This window comes from Drosophila novamexicana, unplaced genomic scaffold (assembly GCF_003285875.2).
Source record: "Drosophila novamexicana strain 15010-1031.04,08,12 unplaced genomic scaffold, DnovRS2.1 tig00000462-arrow-pilon, whole genome shotgun sequence".
NCBI classification, from domain to species: domain Eukaryota; kingdom Metazoa; phylum Arthropoda; class Insecta; order Diptera; family Drosophilidae; genus Drosophila; species Drosophila novamexicana.
The window spans coordinates 3,950,087-3,968,802 of NW_020824806.1; the positions used below are offsets into that span (position 1 = coordinate 3,950,087).

The 18,716-nt window shown below is 43.8% G+C and overlaps 7 protein-coding genes across 10 annotated transcripts; 4 read left to right on the forward strand and 3 right to left on the reverse strand.

Annotated features, from left to right (window-relative positions):
* The first annotated feature begins 454 nt into the window (after positions 1–454).
* On the forward strand, positions 455–4,957 carry LOC115760800 (nose resistant to fluoxetine protein 6). Its single transcript, XM_030702296.1, has 6 exons — positions 455–738; positions 2,323–2,685; positions 2,768–3,614; positions 3,670–4,035; positions 4,092–4,635; positions 4,689–4,957. Exons 2-6 carry the CDS (start codon positions 2,355–2,357, stop codon positions 4,809–4,811), a joined length of 2,211 nt encoding a protein of 736 aa, XP_030558156.1. The 5' UTR covers positions 455–738; positions 2,323–2,354; the 3' UTR covers positions 4,812–4,957.
* A 73-nt stretch (positions 4,958–5,030) lies between these two features.
* LOC115760801 (SPARC-related modular calcium-binding protein 2) lies at positions 5,031–11,038 on the reverse strand. Of its 3 annotated transcripts, none has more exons than XM_030702297.1 (10): positions 10,845–11,038; positions 7,816–7,981; positions 7,260–7,750; positions 7,044–7,158; positions 6,541–6,837; positions 6,321–6,475; positions 5,984–6,249; positions 5,784–5,915; positions 5,585–5,724; positions 5,031–5,528 (listed from the first exon to the last, which is right to left on the reverse strand). In XM_030702297.1, exons 1-10 carry the CDS (start codon positions 10,953–10,955, stop codon positions 5,467–5,469), a joined length of 1,935 nt encoding a protein of 644 aa, XP_030558157.1. In that variant the 5' UTR covers positions 10,956–11,038; the 3' UTR covers positions 5,031–5,466. The 3 variants fall into 3 exon arrangements, with proteins under 3 accessions (XP_030558157.1, XP_030558158.1, XP_030558159.1); XM_030702298.1 differs by having other exon boundaries at positions 5,034–5,528; positions 6,321–6,415; positions 10,845–11,037; XM_030702299.1 differs by lacking the exon at positions 6,541–6,837 and having other exon boundaries at positions 5,037–5,528; positions 6,321–6,415; positions 10,845–11,037.
* Positions 11,039–13,484: 2,446 nt separating this feature from the next.
* Positions 13,485–13,801, forward strand: LOC115760772 (defensin). The gene has a single exon (XM_030702260.1). The coding sequence runs from the start codon at positions 13,497–13,499 to the stop codon at positions 13,761–13,763; it is 267 nt and encodes an 88-aa protein (XP_030558120.1). The 5' UTR covers positions 13,485–13,496; the 3' UTR covers positions 13,764–13,801.
* Positions 13,802–14,216: 415 nt separating this feature from the next.
* Positions 14,217–15,003, forward strand: LOC115760763. Its single transcript, XM_030702243.1, has one exon. The coding sequence runs from the start codon at positions 14,288–14,290 to the stop codon at positions 14,591–14,593; it is 306 nt and encodes a 101-aa protein (XP_030558103.1). The 5' UTR covers positions 14,217–14,287; the 3' UTR covers positions 14,594–15,003.
* A 1,231-nt stretch (positions 15,004–16,234) lies between these two features.
* On the forward strand, positions 16,235–17,319 carry LOC115760817 (protein seele). The gene is made up of 3 exons (XM_030702334.1): positions 16,235–16,539; positions 16,597–16,764; positions 16,828–17,319. Exons 1-3 carry the CDS (start codon positions 16,443–16,445, stop codon positions 17,142–17,144), a joined length of 582 nt encoding a protein of 193 aa, XP_030558194.1. The 5' UTR covers positions 16,235–16,442; the 3' UTR covers positions 17,145–17,319.
* A 7-nt stretch (positions 17,320–17,326) lies between these two features.
* On the reverse strand, positions 17,327–17,884 carry LOC115760818. The gene is made up of 3 exons (XM_030702335.1): positions 17,711–17,884; positions 17,506–17,642; positions 17,327–17,445 (listed from the first exon to the last, which is right to left on the reverse strand). Exons 1-3 carry the CDS (start codon positions 17,795–17,797, stop codon positions 17,430–17,432), a joined length of 240 nt encoding a protein of 79 aa, XP_030558195.1. The 5' UTR covers positions 17,798–17,884; the 3' UTR covers positions 17,327–17,429.
* Positions 17,885–17,971: 87 nt separating this feature from the next.
* Positions 17,972–18,597, reverse strand: LOC115760819 (cytochrome c oxidase subunit 7C, mitochondrial). Of its 2 annotated transcripts, none has more exons than XM_030702337.1 (3): positions 18,435–18,597; positions 18,136–18,314; positions 17,972–18,078 (listed from the first exon to the last, which is right to left on the reverse strand). In XM_030702337.1, the coding sequence occupies exons 1-2, from the start codon at positions 18,516–18,518 to the stop codon at positions 18,198–18,200; spliced, it is 201 nt and encodes a 66-aa protein (XP_030558197.1). In that variant the 5' UTR covers positions 18,519–18,597; the 3' UTR covers positions 17,972–18,078; positions 18,136–18,197. The 2 variants fall into 2 exon arrangements, with proteins under 2 accessions (XP_030558197.1, XP_030558198.1); XM_030702338.1 differs by having other exon boundaries at positions 18,141–18,314; positions 18,435–18,596.
* Between the last annotated feature and the right edge of the window lie 119 nt (positions 18,598–18,716).

The following is an 18,716-nucleotide window of genomic DNA, read 5'->3' on the forward strand; positions in this document are numbered from 1 at the left end:
ATTTAATGCGCCTTTAATAAAGTGCGTGCGGCTCTTTAGGGCGCACCTTCAGATTTGCGGAAATCGCGCTAACCCATTATCAAGGCAGTGCAATGAACGGATGAATCTCTCAATGATAAACAAGAACTGCACGCCACAACCTTGTGAAGTACCGCCGATCATCTTAGTAGCAGAAACTCGGAAATGCACGCCGGTAATTGTTCAGACAGACGAAATGACAACAAATAGCTGGAGTTGCGAAAAAAAAACGTCACCAAGAAACCTGAAAACGTTTTGTTTTGATGGTGCTGATGATGAAGTGTTACGCTTGTTGTTGTTTGTTGTCGTTTACGTGGTTGTTGTCGCTCAATCTCTTGTAGCGACAGAGCGGCGGCTGATGCTGCTACCTGTTCACGTGCTGCCGTACGGTCTCAGAGTTTATAAATGTTCAAGACGAGACGCAGGGCGCAGCAGTTTCTCGGTAAACCTCAGACGTGCGCAACCCATAGCAAAAATTAAGCGAATTTAGATTAAGTTTTAATGTTGCTTTTTTCTTTGCGATGTTATAATATTTTTTATAACTCACACGCTCAAAGTCACAACGAATGCTCCATAAAAGCAATAAAGTCAAGCTATAAAGCAATACAAAAGAAATTTTATGTGCAAATTTAAAAAAAAAAATAAATAAATTCCAACGAAAGTGAAGTACAATTTAAATTGGAATATTTGTGAAAACCAAATAAGTTCACTTTTCTTAAAGTAAGTCTCAGCTGATAATCGAAAACTTAAAAGTCTTTAAGAAATATGTGGCCTAGTTTCCACTGCATCCGAATGTGCTGCAATATGCACTGAATAATTACTACCAAAGTCAGTGCATATTGACTTAGGTCTACGCGCTCAAGTGAGAAACACAAAAACCATAATAATATTTGTAAGGGTCGACCCACATGCATAATCTGCAGAGGAGTACTAACAAAGTGCCTAATACCGATTCCATTATTAACACCCAAACGCAACATCAATCGTGAAATCAAACGGGCTGCTAAGATTACAAAATCCATAATATATTATTATTTTTTTGTTGTTTATAAACTTGCCAAAAATGGGCATTATTGAAACGGATGCCACTAAAGGTGAAGGTGCCGGCTCATTTGCATAGCATATATACAAGAAGAAAAAAAGTTTCAAAAAAGAGATGCAAAACCCAAAGGCGGTTCGCCCTTGAAATGGTTTCATCGAAGAGCAATTAACTAACCAGCTATCGAAACGGGCTTACAGCGAAAACCATGTCAGACTACATAAGTAAAGCGCATATACCACACTATATATATACATATATCTATATATATATGTGAGTTTTTATGAATTGGACTTAGTTTTTTTTTTTTTGCACATGTCACACGAGCGTACAATTTGCTTTGGCCGCAGGGCTTCAATTTGGCCAAATCTCCCGAATGGGCTGAACAACTGTGCAAATATTGAAAACTAAAAGTATTTGCCGAAAACTGATCAAAATTCAATTCAATAATGAAAGGCAAATATGGCCAAAAAAAAAAAACCCTGCCTAATAATAAGCAGAGACAGGCATCTTAGAAGCCATCGAAAATGTCACCTACGACTGATTAGTGGAGTTGTAAGCTAATGACTTGTGCTTGTTTTAAAAGAGAGAGAGAAAAAAACCTAGTACCAGACTAGTACAGTAGAGCAATGAGTTTGTCGTTGAACGAATCGCAGACGGAGCACTTGGAGGCAATAATATTGGCAAGTTCGAATTTGACAGACACCCCAATAAACCTTCAAGTGACTTGTGACTTTAATTGTTTTTGATTTTATGTGTTTGGTTTGTTTTTTACCTAGCTGATCTGCTGCAGTATATAAACATATATATATACATGGCTACGTCATGAGTTGGCATTGAAGCGCACTTACGATATGCCTAAAAACTGGGTGAGGGGATAATTGATGTTTGAACTTGATTTGTTTGCCTCAGACCCGTACAATCTATGGGCCATTGTCATGAACAGTATCGGGTGCAAGGCTCTTAATGAGCAGCTATTTGTTAAATTTGGACTCTTGGATAAAACGGGGATTTCACAAAAACGCATACTCACACACACTTTCAGTTCCGGTGGGAAGCGCACAAGTGCTGAGTGTATGTCCCACTCCGAGAGAGCTCCACTAATTGTATTTGCATACGCCGTGTACGAAAGTGGCCTGAAAAAAAGATGAAATAAAAAAACTGTTACCGCTTGTAATTGACAGCCAAGTGAACACTCGAGTATATTCATGAGCGTACTAACCATAACATTGACAATGCAACTAATTCATTTACTTGTTTTGCAGCTATTGCCGCTGACGATAGCGGTCCAGACGATATGCTGCGATACGGATATGGTTTAGCATTAGCTCTAAGCCTGAGCCTGATCTTTGCTTCTACTGGCAAACAGAACGATTCGACGCTACAGTTGCGTCCATATAGTCATACGATTCTGAATGGCAGCAGCAGCAGCAGCAATATCTGGTCGGAGAAGGACTTGGAAGTGACAGTCACGGTAAATGATCGACATAAAGCACAGTTGGCGCACAGCTCTATCATCTATGGGTTAGCAGAAGTGGCCAACGCGAGCAATGTGAATGCCATTTGCTACGCGCAATTGAAGCAAGTGCAGCGCGGGATCCTCAACAAACAGCCTTGGGCTATGAAAGGTGATCATTATTATTTTAATATGGCAGATCTCTTTATTTTTGACTGTTTAAGATCTTTAAGAGCTTACCGTTCCTTTTGCAGTGCTCGATGCCTCTGGCGCCAAGTCTTCGGGTTTTGTTTTTGGCCAAAACTATTGGCTGGGCAGTCGGGAGGGCTGCAGCAGCGTCCAGCGACCGATGGGCATTACGTTATCCAAGAACTATGAGCGTATTATGCACCATGGCCTCATAACGCAGCAGGCGCCTTTTGACATGGACTATCGTGTGGTCTATTTGCGACACAATTCGCCCTGGCAAGTGGAAATAAAACTAATGTCCGAGCAAATCCTACACATTGGCCTGTGCCTGCCCAGCGCGTGCCAGTCGAGCGAGATGCAGCAGCTGACCAGCGATTATGTTGCGGGCAGCTTCAAGGAGAACGACATCTTTGAGCTGCTGCCCGAGGTGCTATACGTGAAGAATCTGAAGCTGCGCGACAGTTTCTATGATCGATTGAGTTTCAAGCTTGTCGTCGGCTTCGTGCTGGCCACCTGTGCCTTCATGCTGTGCGCCCAGCAGCTCAGCGTGGCCAAGCAGCTGCCGCCGGAGGGGCATGACGATGGTGTGGGTCTGGCGCCAGTCGAATCGGAAATATGGAGAGCTTTGCACTCCATGCTGCAGTGGCGTCCGTTGCAAAGCTTTGTCAGCTGCTACGATGTGGTCAGCAACTGGCGCAGAATCTTTGCCACGCGCGAGAGCAGCCCCTCGCAGATACCCTTGCTCAATGGACTACGTTCCGTGTGTGCCATTTGGATATTGATATTTCATGTCGTTTGGTTTATGTACTTTACGGTACACAACAAAACGGAGCTCATATCCTATGCCGAGCAGATCTTCTTTCAGTATGTTTCTTCCGCGCCACTGCTGGTGGATGTCTTCTTCACCATCAGGTGGGTACATGGCACGGTGGAATGCGAGTCTGATCTAATCCTCGACTGTTTGCAGTGGCTTCCTGCAGACCTATAACTTTATGCGCAACGTCAAGCAAATGGAGGCAGTGCGTCAAAATGGTTTTATGGCCAATGCCAAGCTCTTTGGCAAGCTGCTCTTCCATCGCTATCTGCGACTGGGCCCGCTTTACATCATTATCATTGGCAGCGTGGACCTGGTATTCGCCTACATTGGCGACACCTCCGTTTACCACATTCATGAGCGCTTCGATGAGCTGTGCGCCCAGCATTGGTGGCGCAATCTGCTTTTTATACAGAATCTCTTTGATCTGCAGGACATGTGCGTCAATTGGAGCTGGAGCGTCGCCTGCGATATGCAATTCTTTCTGTTGGCCAACGCGATTTTGTTTCTCTATGCCAAGTGAGTATTTACTTTGTCTCATATTGTTGTGTGCTTTATCGAAGCTTTGTTTTTAGACGTCCTAAGTGGGCGCGACTTGTGGCAGTCGCTGGCTTGCTGGCAACCATCAGCTGGTCCTATAGCATTGGCATCAATTCCAAGTTTGAGTTCTCTTTCGACACAGTCTACGGCACGGGCACACAAATCTATATAAGTCCGTTTGTTCGGGTGCTGCCCTATATTGTTGGCTCCATGGCCGCCTGGTGCTTTCTGGAGCGCCGTCTGCGCTGCAAGTTGAGCGATATGCAACAGCGCTGGCTTTGGCACTTCTGCCTGCTGGTCTTCTTCATTTGCATCTACGCGACCGTCAAGCGTGACTTTGGCCATCTGGTGACCATCTCATTGTTTGTACTAGGCCGAGTGGCCTTCTCGCTAAGTGTTTGCTGGATGATTGTTGGCAGCGCCACGGGGCGTGGCGTTTGGTGGTCTCGCTTGTTGGAGGCTCGATGCTTTCAGCATATGAATCGGCTGTCCTATGCCATTTATTTGCTAAATCCCATGGTGATTGCACTCATTTACGGGCTGACAAACTCCAGCACTCATGCGGATCCCTTAATGCTGGTATGTAATGTAATTGATGCATCAATTATTATTTTATTTTTGGGCAATTGCAGTGCGTTGTCTCCTGCGGCTTCACAGTGATTGTTTACCTGACGTCCATTGTCTTTTCAATGGCATTCGAGCTGCCATACAGCAACTTGTCCAGTTTGTTGTTAAGTAAACCAAAAACTACCTAACTTGTGATCATCTGTTCTGTGAACAATGCTTTATAAACAACTAAGTGCGTTTAGTATAACTGTTAAATATTTACATAATCGACGTAGCCAGTTTATCAACATACTATAATATATATATGCAATAATTTTAAGTATTACTTGCTAACCAAATAAAGAAAACCAGCCGATTTTAAAAACTGAACTAAAATGTTATCGATAAATGCAAGGCACATTTTCTTATTGGCGGGCAGCGACTGTGTGTGAAATTGCGTTCGCAGCCAACTTTATGCTGCGCAGAATTGATCGAAGGAGAATTTTGCTGGCGCCGCGTGAAGTTGGCTGCAATTCCATTTTTATTTAAAGAAAGATGCGCGCCAAGCTAAAGTTTGAATAAAATCTACATCGATAAACATAATTGAAGGCTGATCTCTCTCGATCTGTCTGAATAAACATATTCATTATACATTAAAATTAAACTAAACATTTAAATTCAGTAATATTTACAACACTAATTACATATACATGTAAATCGTAGAATCTATACGCTAGGAATGTGAGTGTGTGTGTGTGGGTGAGAGTGTGTATGAGTGGGTGGATATATTCAAGCTCTTCCACGCAGCATGGCACGACATCTAATGAGTAGCAGCACAAAACAAGCAACGTCATCACTAAAAAACTAATCTTTAAGATAGTGCTCCAACGGATTTGATCCCAGGAGCCGCGATGTGGCCGTCTCGTCTGAAAGAATTGATGGGATTAGCTGGTGTTGAAGGTGGGCGAAATAGTTCACTCACTTGATCGTGCCGGCTTTGCAGTGGTGGTGCTCTCCGTTCGCTGCGATTGCAGACAGTTCAACCACTCGGACAACGAGATTTTCTTATCGCCATTCGCATCACAGTAGCGAGGCATTTTCTTGCCGCATTTGCTCAAATTGCTGCAGCGAAAGATTAAATATAATTTAAAGAATTCAATTTTAAAAAGGAGTTTATTCACCTGGCACTGGTGACCAGATCACGAAAGACCTTCCATTCTTTGCGCTCCCACGACTTGTTTTTATTCTTGTCCAGAAAGACAAAGCTCAGCGTGGCAATGCGCTCATCCTCCGACTTCCACATGGTCGAGTTTCTATGGAACCATATGTGTATGTTAATTATGCGCTAAATATTGATCTATATATTATATGTGACGCTTACCCAGTATTACTGCTGGGTAGTATCTGTGTGTTGAGAAACTCCTTAAGCTCCTTGAGGAATTGCGTTTTACGGGGCTCTGTGCAGCCTTTCATGGGTCGCACGGCGGCGACCTCATCGCATTGGGGTCGCTTTTGGCCAAAGGTGCCCGGTATATTCTTGCCCGTTTCCTCGTTGACACACCAGCAAATGGAGCTATAGCACTGCACGCGCTTGTATCGGCCATCGGCCATGCACTCGGGCACAAAGAAGGATCTGTTGCCGCCATGCTGAAAACGAGATGCGATAAATCGAAACGATGCACCGATGTGGGGGCTGGGATCGAGCCATTCTCACTTACGCGCTGCTCCTCGCGAGCCACTTCCCGATCCGTCCAGCAGTTGGCGTCGCCTTCGCTCTCGTTATTAGTCGCCTCCGCTGTCTTGGCATTCAGAACTGTGAACGAAAGGCCCATTAGAATAGACTCGATACTGCCCTTTGGAAGCATGCCAAGTGCTATTGGATGTTACTTGGGTATTACTCAAAATTAATGGTTAGTTTATTGCCCAACAAGTACGTACAATTAAATGTCGATGGCGACAACGGGGATGTGCGTGGATGTGTCATGCTCACGTCTTCATCCTCGCCAATATAATCATCTTCGTGCTCCTCGCTCCCGTTGCCAAGCTCATGGATGCGAGAGTTGATGCCGCTACCCGTGCTGCTAGTGCCGATGATATTCGTATTGGTATGGTCATGGTGGGGATTTGTATGGTCTATGTTATGCAGATTTGGGTAGTGCGTGCGGCGTGGAATTGTGGGCGATGTGATGGAGCTGATCGTTGAACCGCTGTTCACGATGTTAACTGCCGTTTTACCTGCATTGGGGAATTTGGTAGATGGATACAAAAACGAAAACAACACACAAACATTCAGTTAAGCTTAATGTTTTAGCTGTTTACACATGCAAAATCCCAACCTCATTTCATGCATTGCTGTCTACCGCCTCTCTATGTGATTCTCACTCCCTCATTATACATGCAGTTATATATATTTACTGTACTATATTAAGAGAGCTACTTACGCTGACTGGTATCTTTGGACAGGCAGTTGCTCCATTCCAGACGGGACAGGCTATCGTCTCGGTTGACATCACAGTACTTGCCAAAGGCACGTCCACAACGTCTGGGCTTTACCGCCTGTGGGTGTGTGTGTGCATACAAAATACGGTTGAAGAGTATTGTGTGATCTGAGTGACGTGTACACGGCATGTGCGACAGCGTCGGGGACAGCGACTCACCCGCTTGACAAGCTTCTTGAGCTCACGCACTTCTTGTCTGTCCAGCAACTGATTGGCATTCGCATCCAACTGGGCAAACTTCCAGTCGAGCACAGCGGCATCGCTAACAGCAGCCGTTTGGGTTTGTCCGGAGCGCACGTGCTCGCTGCGAAACACCTTGATCAGATGATTGTTAAACGCCAAACGATCCGCCTTGCTGCACGGACGATGTCCCGATCCGGCGACCTCGCTGCTATTGGCCACATCCGCATCCAGGCTGAGCTGGCGCTGCGGCGACCGACGGCGATTGTTGCGCCTGTAGGCGCCGCACTTGGGCCTGCTGCGACGCGTGGTGGTATTCCGGATGGGTTTGCCGCTGCTGTCGCTGCACCAGCAGCCGGAACCGACCAGGCACTGTACGGCCGCATAGTTGCCGTCGCTGCGGCAGCGCGGAAAGAAGATTTTCGGATTGCGTGCACGCTCCCTAGCGTACTTCAGCGCGACCAGGCAGCCTAGGCGAGAAGCATATGGATAAGCTAGAGAGCCAGCTGGAAAGTTAAATTTGTGTGTGTTTTACCCTTGCAATTGCCGCGATGCTTGAGGCTGACCTGGTGGCCGCTGCACTGCACCCGCAGCAGGTGACAGCGCGTGGGATAAGTCTGATCGTCTGTGCCGCAAACTGGTCCCTCGCTCTCGTCGCACTCGCCCTGCTTGGCGGCGCACTCGGACAGCGACTGCGACAGCTGGAACACGAAGGTGTGAAGTGGGCACATGAGAAATATTCGCTGTATTCGCTTACAGGCCAAAAGCGTAAATAATATCAAGCACGCGTTAAATGATTTATTACATTTATGGTCGCCAAATTCAAGTCGCAGTCGTCGTCGTCAATGCTCGACTTGAATACGAATCAGCCATGGCTCAGCAGTTGCCATCGGAGTGGCACATAGGTGCGGAGGGTTGATGAGGGGAGGGGAGGGTACTGAAACACGAACGTGGCCAATATGAAAATCAAAGTGGTCAGGCCATAAGTTGCATTGGCATCGCTCGTAGCCGGGTCTCTGCTACCATTTGAATGTCTGCCAGTTCCCAGACCGAAAAACTGACCAAAAATTATGGTCAATTGGCCAGACCAACTGGCTGCCACTTTACAGGCCGCTGCCGACTACGCGCATTCTTGTTTCAGTCCAAAAAAAAAAAAAAACTAAATACACTTTGGCTATACACATTATTTTTTCAATTGCGTAGCACTTAAGTTTTGCAGCATTGCAGCAGCTTTTGTCGCCAATTTGCTGCTCTTTAGATAAACTACAACAATTTCTTGACATTAATTAGCTTAGAGCTGTTGCGATTATTCGAAGAAAAAAAAAACACGAAGAAATATGAGAAATAAAGTTGTACAGCTTGAAAATTATACGTACACCCATCGAAATACATGACTGTAAATTATTATGTGGCATCTACATGTTCATATTTTTGCATTTTTATGTGCACATAAAATGTGTCATCAGACAAACTTGATATGATCTGATAGAGTTCTAGTTTAAAGATGTGATACGTTTTATTCAACTTTCGAGAACTGGCTTATAGTTGAATACGTGACTTTTATTGCTGTTCCATTCCACGTTCCTAACCTCAGAAATGTAATTAGCGCTGAGCGAACATATTATTTAGCTATGCTTCATAATAGCTTATTACAGAGCCAATCAGAGTTTAGTTTAAATGCTCGATTTCAGGATTATAAGCTCAAAGTTTATCATGAAGCTTACAGCAGATCTTAGATGTTCCATTCCACGTTCCTAACCAAAAAATATGTAAGCTACACAGACTTAATAACTCAGAATTATTTATGCCTAATATATTTCAAAAGGCAGCTCATTTAAAATGTTCCATTCCACGATGTTCCATGCCGCGTTCCTAACCTCATAAATATAATGAGAGCTGGCTTAATTAAACAGAATTACTTGTGCCCCATTCCAACTTCTAATATTGTTCGATTCCCTTCAATCTGACTTTACATGTTTCATGCCGCGTTCCTAACCCCAATTGGGCTGCTCTCTAGCTTCATTAGCCCAATTCTAGCACTGAACTCTACAACAATAGAGCACACACAGTGCCACATTTGAAAGAAAATCAAAACCAGTAGCCCAATAAGAAATGTTATACAATTCTAGCAACAAATACGCTTAATGTTGCCGTCTTATCAGGCATGTGTATACAAAGCAAAGACACACAGATGTACACAATATACATAGGTAGGTAGGGTAGCCGGGCAGCCGGGTAATCGGGTAGCCATTTTGTATGGCCCCGGGAGCTGTTCAATTTTTGGAGCACGCGCTGAGCGGTAATCGGATCGGGCGAGAACAGGTGACTCGTCGCTTTGTGGGCTGCTTGTTGACAGACACATTAGACACATGGATAAACATGCAGTCAATATATATATATATATATATATATGGTTAGATATACTATGTGCAGATTTTGCTGCCTCAGCAGCTGAATTATGATTGCCATGGTAAGGCGAGATTCCGGCGAATGATACCTGACCATGTGTAGGGCATCTGTGAGGCACACAAAATTGGCTCGAAGCGGCGCCAATGGCTTGGCCAATTCTAATTGGTAATGCAAATGGCATTTTCTTGACGAAATAGGGCGTTATCCCGCAACGTGCCAGCCATAATATCATATGATGCTATAGACATTTGAATTGTAGATATACATATATATATATATATATCTATATATTGCTGTGAAGGGGCCCCATAAATCTGTATGGCGACAGCTCAAGGATTGTAGCGTTCGATAACGACAAAATTATTGACTGACAGTTCTCACGCTCATAGGATTAGGGGCTTGTAAGGCGGGGAGGAGGAGCGAGCGGGTGTGTAGGGGAAGCCAGAGGCACACTTGAAATGCTGCTTAACACTTTGTCATCATCAGGCAGCTTAGTGGCCATGGCAATGGCAATGGAACTGGGCACTGGTCACTGGTGAAACTCCCTCTCACTCTCCCTCTCTCCCTCTTTCGGTCTCTCTCTGTCGCTCTGTTGGCCAGAGCCTACCTGGCCGAAACGCTTTTGACTTGTGACCATTTTTTATATTTTACATCTCAGCACTTTTTGCGCCGATTCTGCGCGTTCTTCAAAAAAGAGGAAGAACAAACAGAAAAGAACAAAAAATAAAAAACAAAAAAAAAAAACACGTTCGTCGGGCAGATGAAACAAAAACAAAGAAGATCGGGCTTGAAGTTGGGCAAAGGCTATATGACCAACATTTGCCGGCAATGCGAAAATCGCAGACAGCGCGGCGGCAACGAATAAAAGCCACAACCTGGAGGGGGCAACTGGGTGGGGGACGGGGGGAGGGGGGCGGGGGTTTGGTGCAATCGGGTAAGCTAAAAGTCAAAGTCCGAGTTGGAGTTGGAGTCAGACGAGGTGCTGGGCACGCAGACAATTTGTAGCAATCAGGCCAAGCAATGGGACTGACTGACCAAGCATACATACTCTGTATACATACATATATATACAATATACCATATAATTCTTTTTGTACGCTTTGCTTAATACCTGGAATATTCAAGTGTTTTCTTGGGATTGAGCCTACAACTTACCGGCAGTTCATGTCGCGGCTGCTCCGGCTGCTCCAAGCTGCTCCCGCGGCTGCCCGTGGCCAGTTGCAGCAGCAGCAAGCCGAGTGCAATGGGTAAACATTTCACAAACATTTTAAAGATTGTCAATCAAATTGTTAAGTAAAAGCGTATTATTGCATTATATATGTGTAGATTATGATTATATATATGTTTATGCGCTATATATAAAAGTTCTTGTTTTTTTTTGCAATTCCAAATTCGTGGGTGGGTGTGGCAGAATAATTTGTAGTCTCTGCTTTATTTGTTTATCGATATTCGCGTCTATTTTTAGTAAATCTTGGCCAGTTCGGTTTATAGAGATGGATATGTATGCTCTATATACGCATTCGTTTCTGAGTATTATGGATTTCTGCTTTATGTGAACTTATGATTTGTTTGGTTTTTGTTTGTTTGTTTGTTTGTTTGTTTGTTTGTTTGTTTGTTTGTTTGTTTGTTTGTTTTTTTCGCAAAAATTATACACACTCTTGATGAAAAGCCAACACACGAGCGACTAAAAATGTGAAAAACTGAAAAACCAAACCGTGCGTCGCCAAGTTTCAAATACGACTGAGACGTTCAACAGTTCAATAGGAGTAGTCGGGAATATATATGTATATATATATAGAGAGAGTGTGGCCTAAACTGGCAACGGCGAGAGAGTGCGTGCGAAAGAGATGGCTGCGAGCGCGCGCATGCCGAAAGGGACAGCCAAACAGCAGCGCGAGCGGCACGAGAGCGAGAAGGAGCACAAGGTGGTCGATCGTGGTGCACACACACACAAACACACACACACACACGCAGAGCTGGTCAGTGCATTGGGCATCGACCATGTCGCTGTCGATGTCGATGTCGCCACAATGTCTGGCAGTGTCTACTGCCATATCTTATCTTTATTCTTTGCCTGCATATTACCACGATGCGGCTGGCCTGGACAGCGCGGTTAGCATAAAGGCCCGACACACACACACACACACACACACACACAAAAACCCCTTGCGTGTGTGTGTATAAGAGTTTTGAGTGTGAAATTTATGTTCCTTTGTATATCTGAAGAGGTTGCCTCACCAACACCAACAGCTAAAACAAAACAAGCCACTGCCAGTTGGTGGGATCAGCGACGGGCGATCTCTGGGCCCCGACCAGCTGTGGCTCTGCAGGCAGAAGGCAAAAAGTATACTTAAAAAAAAAAAAAAAAACGAGCAGGAGAAAAGGAAAAACGTGAGCTATGTACTTGCGCCCGACTGGAATTGGGAACTGAGAACTGGGCCTGAGACACAGCTCCTGCCTCTCGCCAGGCAGTCGCACGTCTGTGATTTATAGAGCTGCTGTCCCGAGTGCCCGGGGCCCATGTGAAACACCGGCATCGGTGTGAAACCTGCCAGACAGTGTGACGACGGCAAACCGACGACGATAGCGTACCCCCAAGCCCTTGCCCCTGATCGTGTACATGTGTGTGTGTGTGTGTGTGTGCGTGGCTCTGCCCCCGACTGGCACCCGCCTGGCCCCTGTTTGCCCTTTGCCCATTGTTTTCGGTCGCCTGCTCGCAGCGTACTTTTGTGGTCTTCTTTTATGGCCGAACATGGCATGGTTATCAGGGGGAGCACGAACGTTGGCTCAGACAGCGACTGCGACTGGCAGACAGTATGACGCCAAATTCAATACAACATCGTCGATAACAAAGGTAAACAGCCCATTCAAAAGGGGTTCCAGGCAGGGGCTCAAACAACAGGCAACCACTCGACTGGTGTCAATAATAATAATAGCCGCAGTCCACTCGGCCAACGATGAAGACGCATTTGGTAGCCCCGATGTAGCTGATGCGCAGAACGCAGAACGAAAAAAAAACCCAAACCGAAACAGATACAGGTACAATACGAATAGTTACAGATACAAAGATACAAATACACAGACGCAGACATTACGCCCGCTTGTGTACTTAACTAATCATTTTATGTTGCTTCTCTGTTTGTTTTTTGTGAAGATACAATTCGGCTGAATTTATTTGTTGTAGCTACGCATTTGTATCTGTATCTGTATCTGTAGCTGTGGCTGTAGCTGTATCTGTATCTGCATCGCTTCAATAGAATCGAATCTGCGCACTTGCAAAACAATTAAAACATTTACGAGGAAATCGAGGCATTTGTTTGGCTATGGCCAAAATTTTGAAGCGAACAACTTGAACGCTAATCAAAACAAACTATGGCCAAATTAATTAGGCCAATTCTTGAAAATAATAATAATTCTTAAGAGATTTTATGCTTATGCAGAAGTCGTTAAAGTGGAATGTACTACAGTTGAAACATTTGCTTATGTTGATAAAAAAGACACAATCTGATTAAAGGGTTTGCTCAGATTATATTCTATATAGTCTATATACTATATGCATTTGCTATTTTTTATAAGACATGGCTAACCGATTTGCCTCAAGATCAGATGTCCAGTTTATATTTTATGTGGTCTATATATAAATTTGGTTATCAGCGCGAAATACTTCCCCCCAGGGGAACTCCCTTAGCTTGTTGCTGCTGAGACTTTGATGTTAAACCTTGATAGAGCCAAGCTTGTGGCGTATAAAAGCCAGCTGTAGCTTCCGAGCACATCATTCAGAGCAGTGACAGCAAATTCTCAAGCAAGATGAAATTTACCATATTCCTAGGCGTTCTGGCTGTCCTCGTGTGCTTGGCTCAGTCACAACCTATCGCCCAGGATTCACTCGCTGAGCGGGAGCCCTCGGCAGTTGAGCCCGTGCCACAGGACTTCCACAGCCGTCAGAAGCGTGCCACATGCGATCTGCTGAGCGGCTTCAATGTGAATCACTCGGCCTGTGCAGCTCACTGTATTGGCCTGGGCAGGAGTGGAGGCTATTGCAATGATAAGGCTGTTTGCGTTTGTCGACGTTGAAATATTTATATTGACAGATTCAATAAAATTGCAATTAAATTTAATTAAAGGCGAGTTTTGATAAGAGTAACACCTAGTGGGTTTCATTGGAAGACCTTTGTCTTAACCCAAGCTAAGATATGTATTTCTGCTCCTGTCAGGTTGCTTGCACAGCTTGCAAACTTCAAGAGACGTGCCTGGAAATAATCATGGCTGCGCTTTCTGATCTACAGCAAATGATTCACACAGCCAATGTAGTTAAAATAAACCTTTATTGACTCTGTGCATATTTGAGCAACCATAAAAGTATTAATATATATATATAAATATATATTCAACTGGAGACTCAGGTGAGTCCACCCATAAGAATAAATTAAAAAAAATCACCTATTGAAAGTCCCCTAACTTATCTGAATGACATAGTTTACGTTTCGGGTATAAAAACTCTTGTTACATTGTCGATCAACACATTACAAAGTGCTTAACCCAGCAGCTGCATAGAAGTCCTAACCAACTAAAGGAAACCTCATCCAAAGGCAACAACAATGAAGTTAACCATGATCCTAAGTGTGCTAGCTATGCTGGCAGCCTTGGCCCTGGCGCAGCCTGTGACCCCAGAGCCAACAGAGCTCAAGGATCTAGAGCCGACCGACGGACAGGCTGCGCAGGAAGTGGATCAAGCAGAGATCGACTCCGAAGGGCCATCAGACGTAGAGGCAGCTGTTGCCCAACTTTTACGCCAGGAGGCAGCGCAGGATGTGCCGGCGACCGAGTCACACAGTCGCCAGAAACGCGCCGTCTGTCGTTGCTACAGACGTGCTCGCAATGCTATCGTATGCTATTGCCGCTAGAGGGCGTCTTTATAGTAAACCAATTACTCACAATGTTTAATGAAAACAAATAAATATTTGTACATATAGCCATGAATCATACAAGTTGTCCGTATAAACTTCGTATTGCTATATCAATTACAGAGTATGCACAACAAGATGTTTTTACTACCACTAAAATGGCACCATTTCCCACCTGACGCGATTTTTAAAAGTAAATCATGCAATTGTTTTCTGTGTTGCCATATGGTAGCGACTGGGCAATAATTAACGTTACTCGCCCATAGAGGGCGCCAGCACGCGTTTTGTTTCAATTAATTATAGTTTCACGAATATATAGTTTAAAGTTCAAAACAGCTGCAGACAACGCAACTTTGACGTAGAAACGTGAAATGTCTGCGATTTGTTTACTTTTATACTTTGCACGCTAATTAAATGTTTATATGAATTTATAAGAAATTAATGAGCAGGCTTATCGCATTTGCCAACTAACTGTTGTGGGTCAGAGCAGCATGTCAGATGTCAACCGGCGTCTGTAGAGATCAGGAAGGGGGAGCGAAATGCTAGCAAAAGTTGATTTCATTCTTAAAAATTGTGAAATTTCGCCAAATGCATATTTACTAATCACACATTAAATATAGCTAAGCAAATACAAAACAAATACAAACGCGCTCAACTTGTGTAGATCTACCAATGAAATGCGCGCACAATGCTTATTCTTATCAATTAAATGAATAAACACAATACAGGAGGGAAGAGTGTGAAGTCGGCGATGCTCATTGCACAGTCTGCAATACAAACAGCAGAGCATGAAGCAGACACACGCTCAATTAACGCCAATTATACGTGATCTCGAAACGAAATTGTTAATAAAAATTATTGGAATACGGAATTGCGAGTGGGCTTTAATTTACAAATGCGTTAAATGTTCTGTTACAGCAACATACGAAACCGGCGGCAGCAACAGCAACAATTACTGATTTCTTTTACTTTATATTTCTATTGCAATTGTAGCCGCACAAATAGTATTTGCCTCGATAGCGTCTCGAAGAACCGCTCGCGACAGTTTCTTCATTTGCACTGACACTTTGGTTATCAGTATTGCGCATTTCAAACATATGCCAGTTATCTTTAATCTGAAGACACAAACGTGAGAGAACCTCGAGAGACGGATTACTTAAGAGAATGAAACTGTGCCAGCAATTAAATCGACAAACATGCCGCCAACAATTTAAATATCGATTAAATCGATTTAAAAGATTACATAAATTATTGATAATGTTAAGAGCATCTGAGCGCTTGCTCTGCTATACTGCAGAGGGAGAGAGAGAGAGAGAGGAAGCTGCTTGGCAGCTGGTAAATTAAAATTGAAGCCTTATATGAATATTTTATGTCATACTCAGCATTGACTGATTGCACATTTTGCTGTAAACTTATAATGCTTAAGTTTCATAAGTTACTACAATTTTTGTTTAGTGCAAATTTGAAAAAACTGTTACCGAGTTTACAGTCCGGCTAAAAAATGCTCGCTGTTAATAACAGCTGAGCAAAATGTTAAGTTCTGTTGTTTAACATAAAACGCAACTGGTAAACTTCTGTTTTGTTGTTAATTGGAGAAGAGAGGCAATAAACACCTATATTCTTATCTCCTAAGTTCATGTGGCCAGCAAAACATTTGAGTACTAACTAAAAGCAGTTTGTTAGATTGACGTCGCCTTAACTGTCGCTACAATTAGTCCCAGTGTTTCAATTATCATACGGGCTAAGCACATTTCAAATTGCTTGCGTTGTTGTGCTGACGTGGTGTAAATAGTTGGTCCCGGTGAATTTGATTAAACTAAATTAAATAATTGTTAAATATTTTTAAATTATGTCCGCAATGAACGTGTTCTTATGCTGCCTCATGCTGCTGGCCATCGCTCAAGTGCGAGGCTACAGTTTCACATCAAAAGAAGTCAAATGTCATGGTAAGAAAAAAGCGGACAACCTGTTGGCATCTAAAACGGAACATACCTTTATTTCAGTGTGCAAGGCCACGGTGCAGGAGCTGGAGGACGCCATCGCCAAGGAGGATGCCAACAAGAAGGTTGATGTTAGCGGCTTCCGGCTGGATGCCCAAGGCAATTCCATTAGCAAGCGCGTGCGCTATATTAAATCCGAGATGTTTTTGACCGAGCTCATGGAAAAGATCTGTGAGTGAACGACACAGCCATAGGCATCCAATGTTGTACCAAATTAACCCCCTGAATTTGCAGGTGAAAAAATGGATGACTATCTGAAGGCCACATACAAGAGCAACGGCAAGTTTACCTTGCTCAAGATGATAATCGATGGCAAAATGAATCCCGAGTCGTCGCTCGTTGATTTCGTACAGGATGGCGACCTCAACAAGAGCCTGGGTCACTTCTGTCTGGAGGTGCTCGAAGACAACGAGGAGGCATTCCTGAAAGCATTCCAAGCCGAAGACCTGGGCAACGATTTGGATATCAAAATCTGTTCAGAGCAGGCCAACTATTGCGATGAGGCGCCCGTCCAGGAGGACTACGATTTTGGCGGCAGGGAAGAATTGTAATTCCTAGTCAAATGAGATGTAAGCAAACGAATTTCCATGATCATCATTGTTATTAAAGCGCCTGCAACAGGCCGCTCCTTTTGTACTGAACGAAAATTTTAATTTTAAACGCACCAGCGACAAACAGTTTAAAACGACAATAAATACGAGATGTGCAATTCCCTCCACATGAAAACTAATGCTTTTTATTATGATACGATGCAGGTCGAATGAGTTAACTCCTTTATTAAACTATAAATGCTAGCGGAATTTAAGTAGTAACTGCAGAGACGTCATGTGCATGTTTTACTCCTCTTCAGGGCTGTAGAAATGCATTAGTCTTTTATTGTTTATCCAGCAGGATATGCAAGTTAACGCTTACGGTTGATCATCCGTGACATTGCGTAGCATTTGATGACGCACAACCAGCCATGGAGCACCGAACCCAAGAGTTCCAAGCACAAGCCAGAAGACAGTAAAACGCATGGGGCTATCCAATCCCTTGCGAAAGGGCAAGTTCTGTGGCGGCGGCGGCGTATTTTGAATAGTTGTAGAGGTTTAATGATTTAACATCTTCAAGCACTTACCAAGCCCGGAATACCACCGGGATGACCGGACATTTGACGAATAAGCGGCACACACATTTTGCGCACCTCGGCGCGTAAAGCAAACATATTTCAATAAACTTTAACCGTTTTCCACGTTCTTGAATGATTTTTAAAAATATTATAATTTGCGTACCGATCGACACGGAATCTAAATAGTGTCTGAGAATTTTTGTATGCTTACAATGTCGACAGGTTTCTAGAGTTATCAATGCCTACTTAAACCTAAGGGAAACTGCGCACTTTCGGTCTTTAGTTTTTGGGCAACTTTATTACGTTTAAACTTTTGACTTAATTTAAAGCTGTAGCACAATGTACGATACTGCGGCTACAACAAACAACAACGTAATCTGCAAGTGATCATCAATACTGAAATATGCGATCAATAATTGGGCGATAAAACTAACCTTACATTTTTAGCATGTTGTTGTTGTTGCTGCCGTGGCTTTTGGGGGGCTGCTGTGGCCACTTACTTCTTCAACAGCTGGTGCCTGACGATCAGGAAGGGGGAGCCGAAGCCCAGAACACAGCCGATGGTGAACAGCGCGGTGATTCTATATTTGTTATGCAGTCCGAAGGGCAGGTTCTATAATTTAAAAAGTTGTTAGGCGGTGATATCATCGATTTTCCTTCAGGATTACGTTTCAGGTGCAAGCACACACAAATTATGTAACCACACACTGCGACTTTATCGATCGCTGCTTACCTCACCGGGAACACCACCATGGCCGCTGTAGCGCACCATCGACTGGGAGAAATTGCGTGCAATTACACTGCTGCGGCCCAACATATTTATTGATTTTTTTAAACTTTTATTTTTAGGTAAATTGCAAGCGCAGAGTTTGTTGGTTGCCAGAGGAAAAAGTGTGTACACAACTAAAAATGTAGCAGCGATAATTGAGCAGATGTAGCTATCGATATATCGCAAGCCACAAACTGCCGCGCTGCATGCGATACACTATCGATAAGAAAATAGCAGCACAGCTGA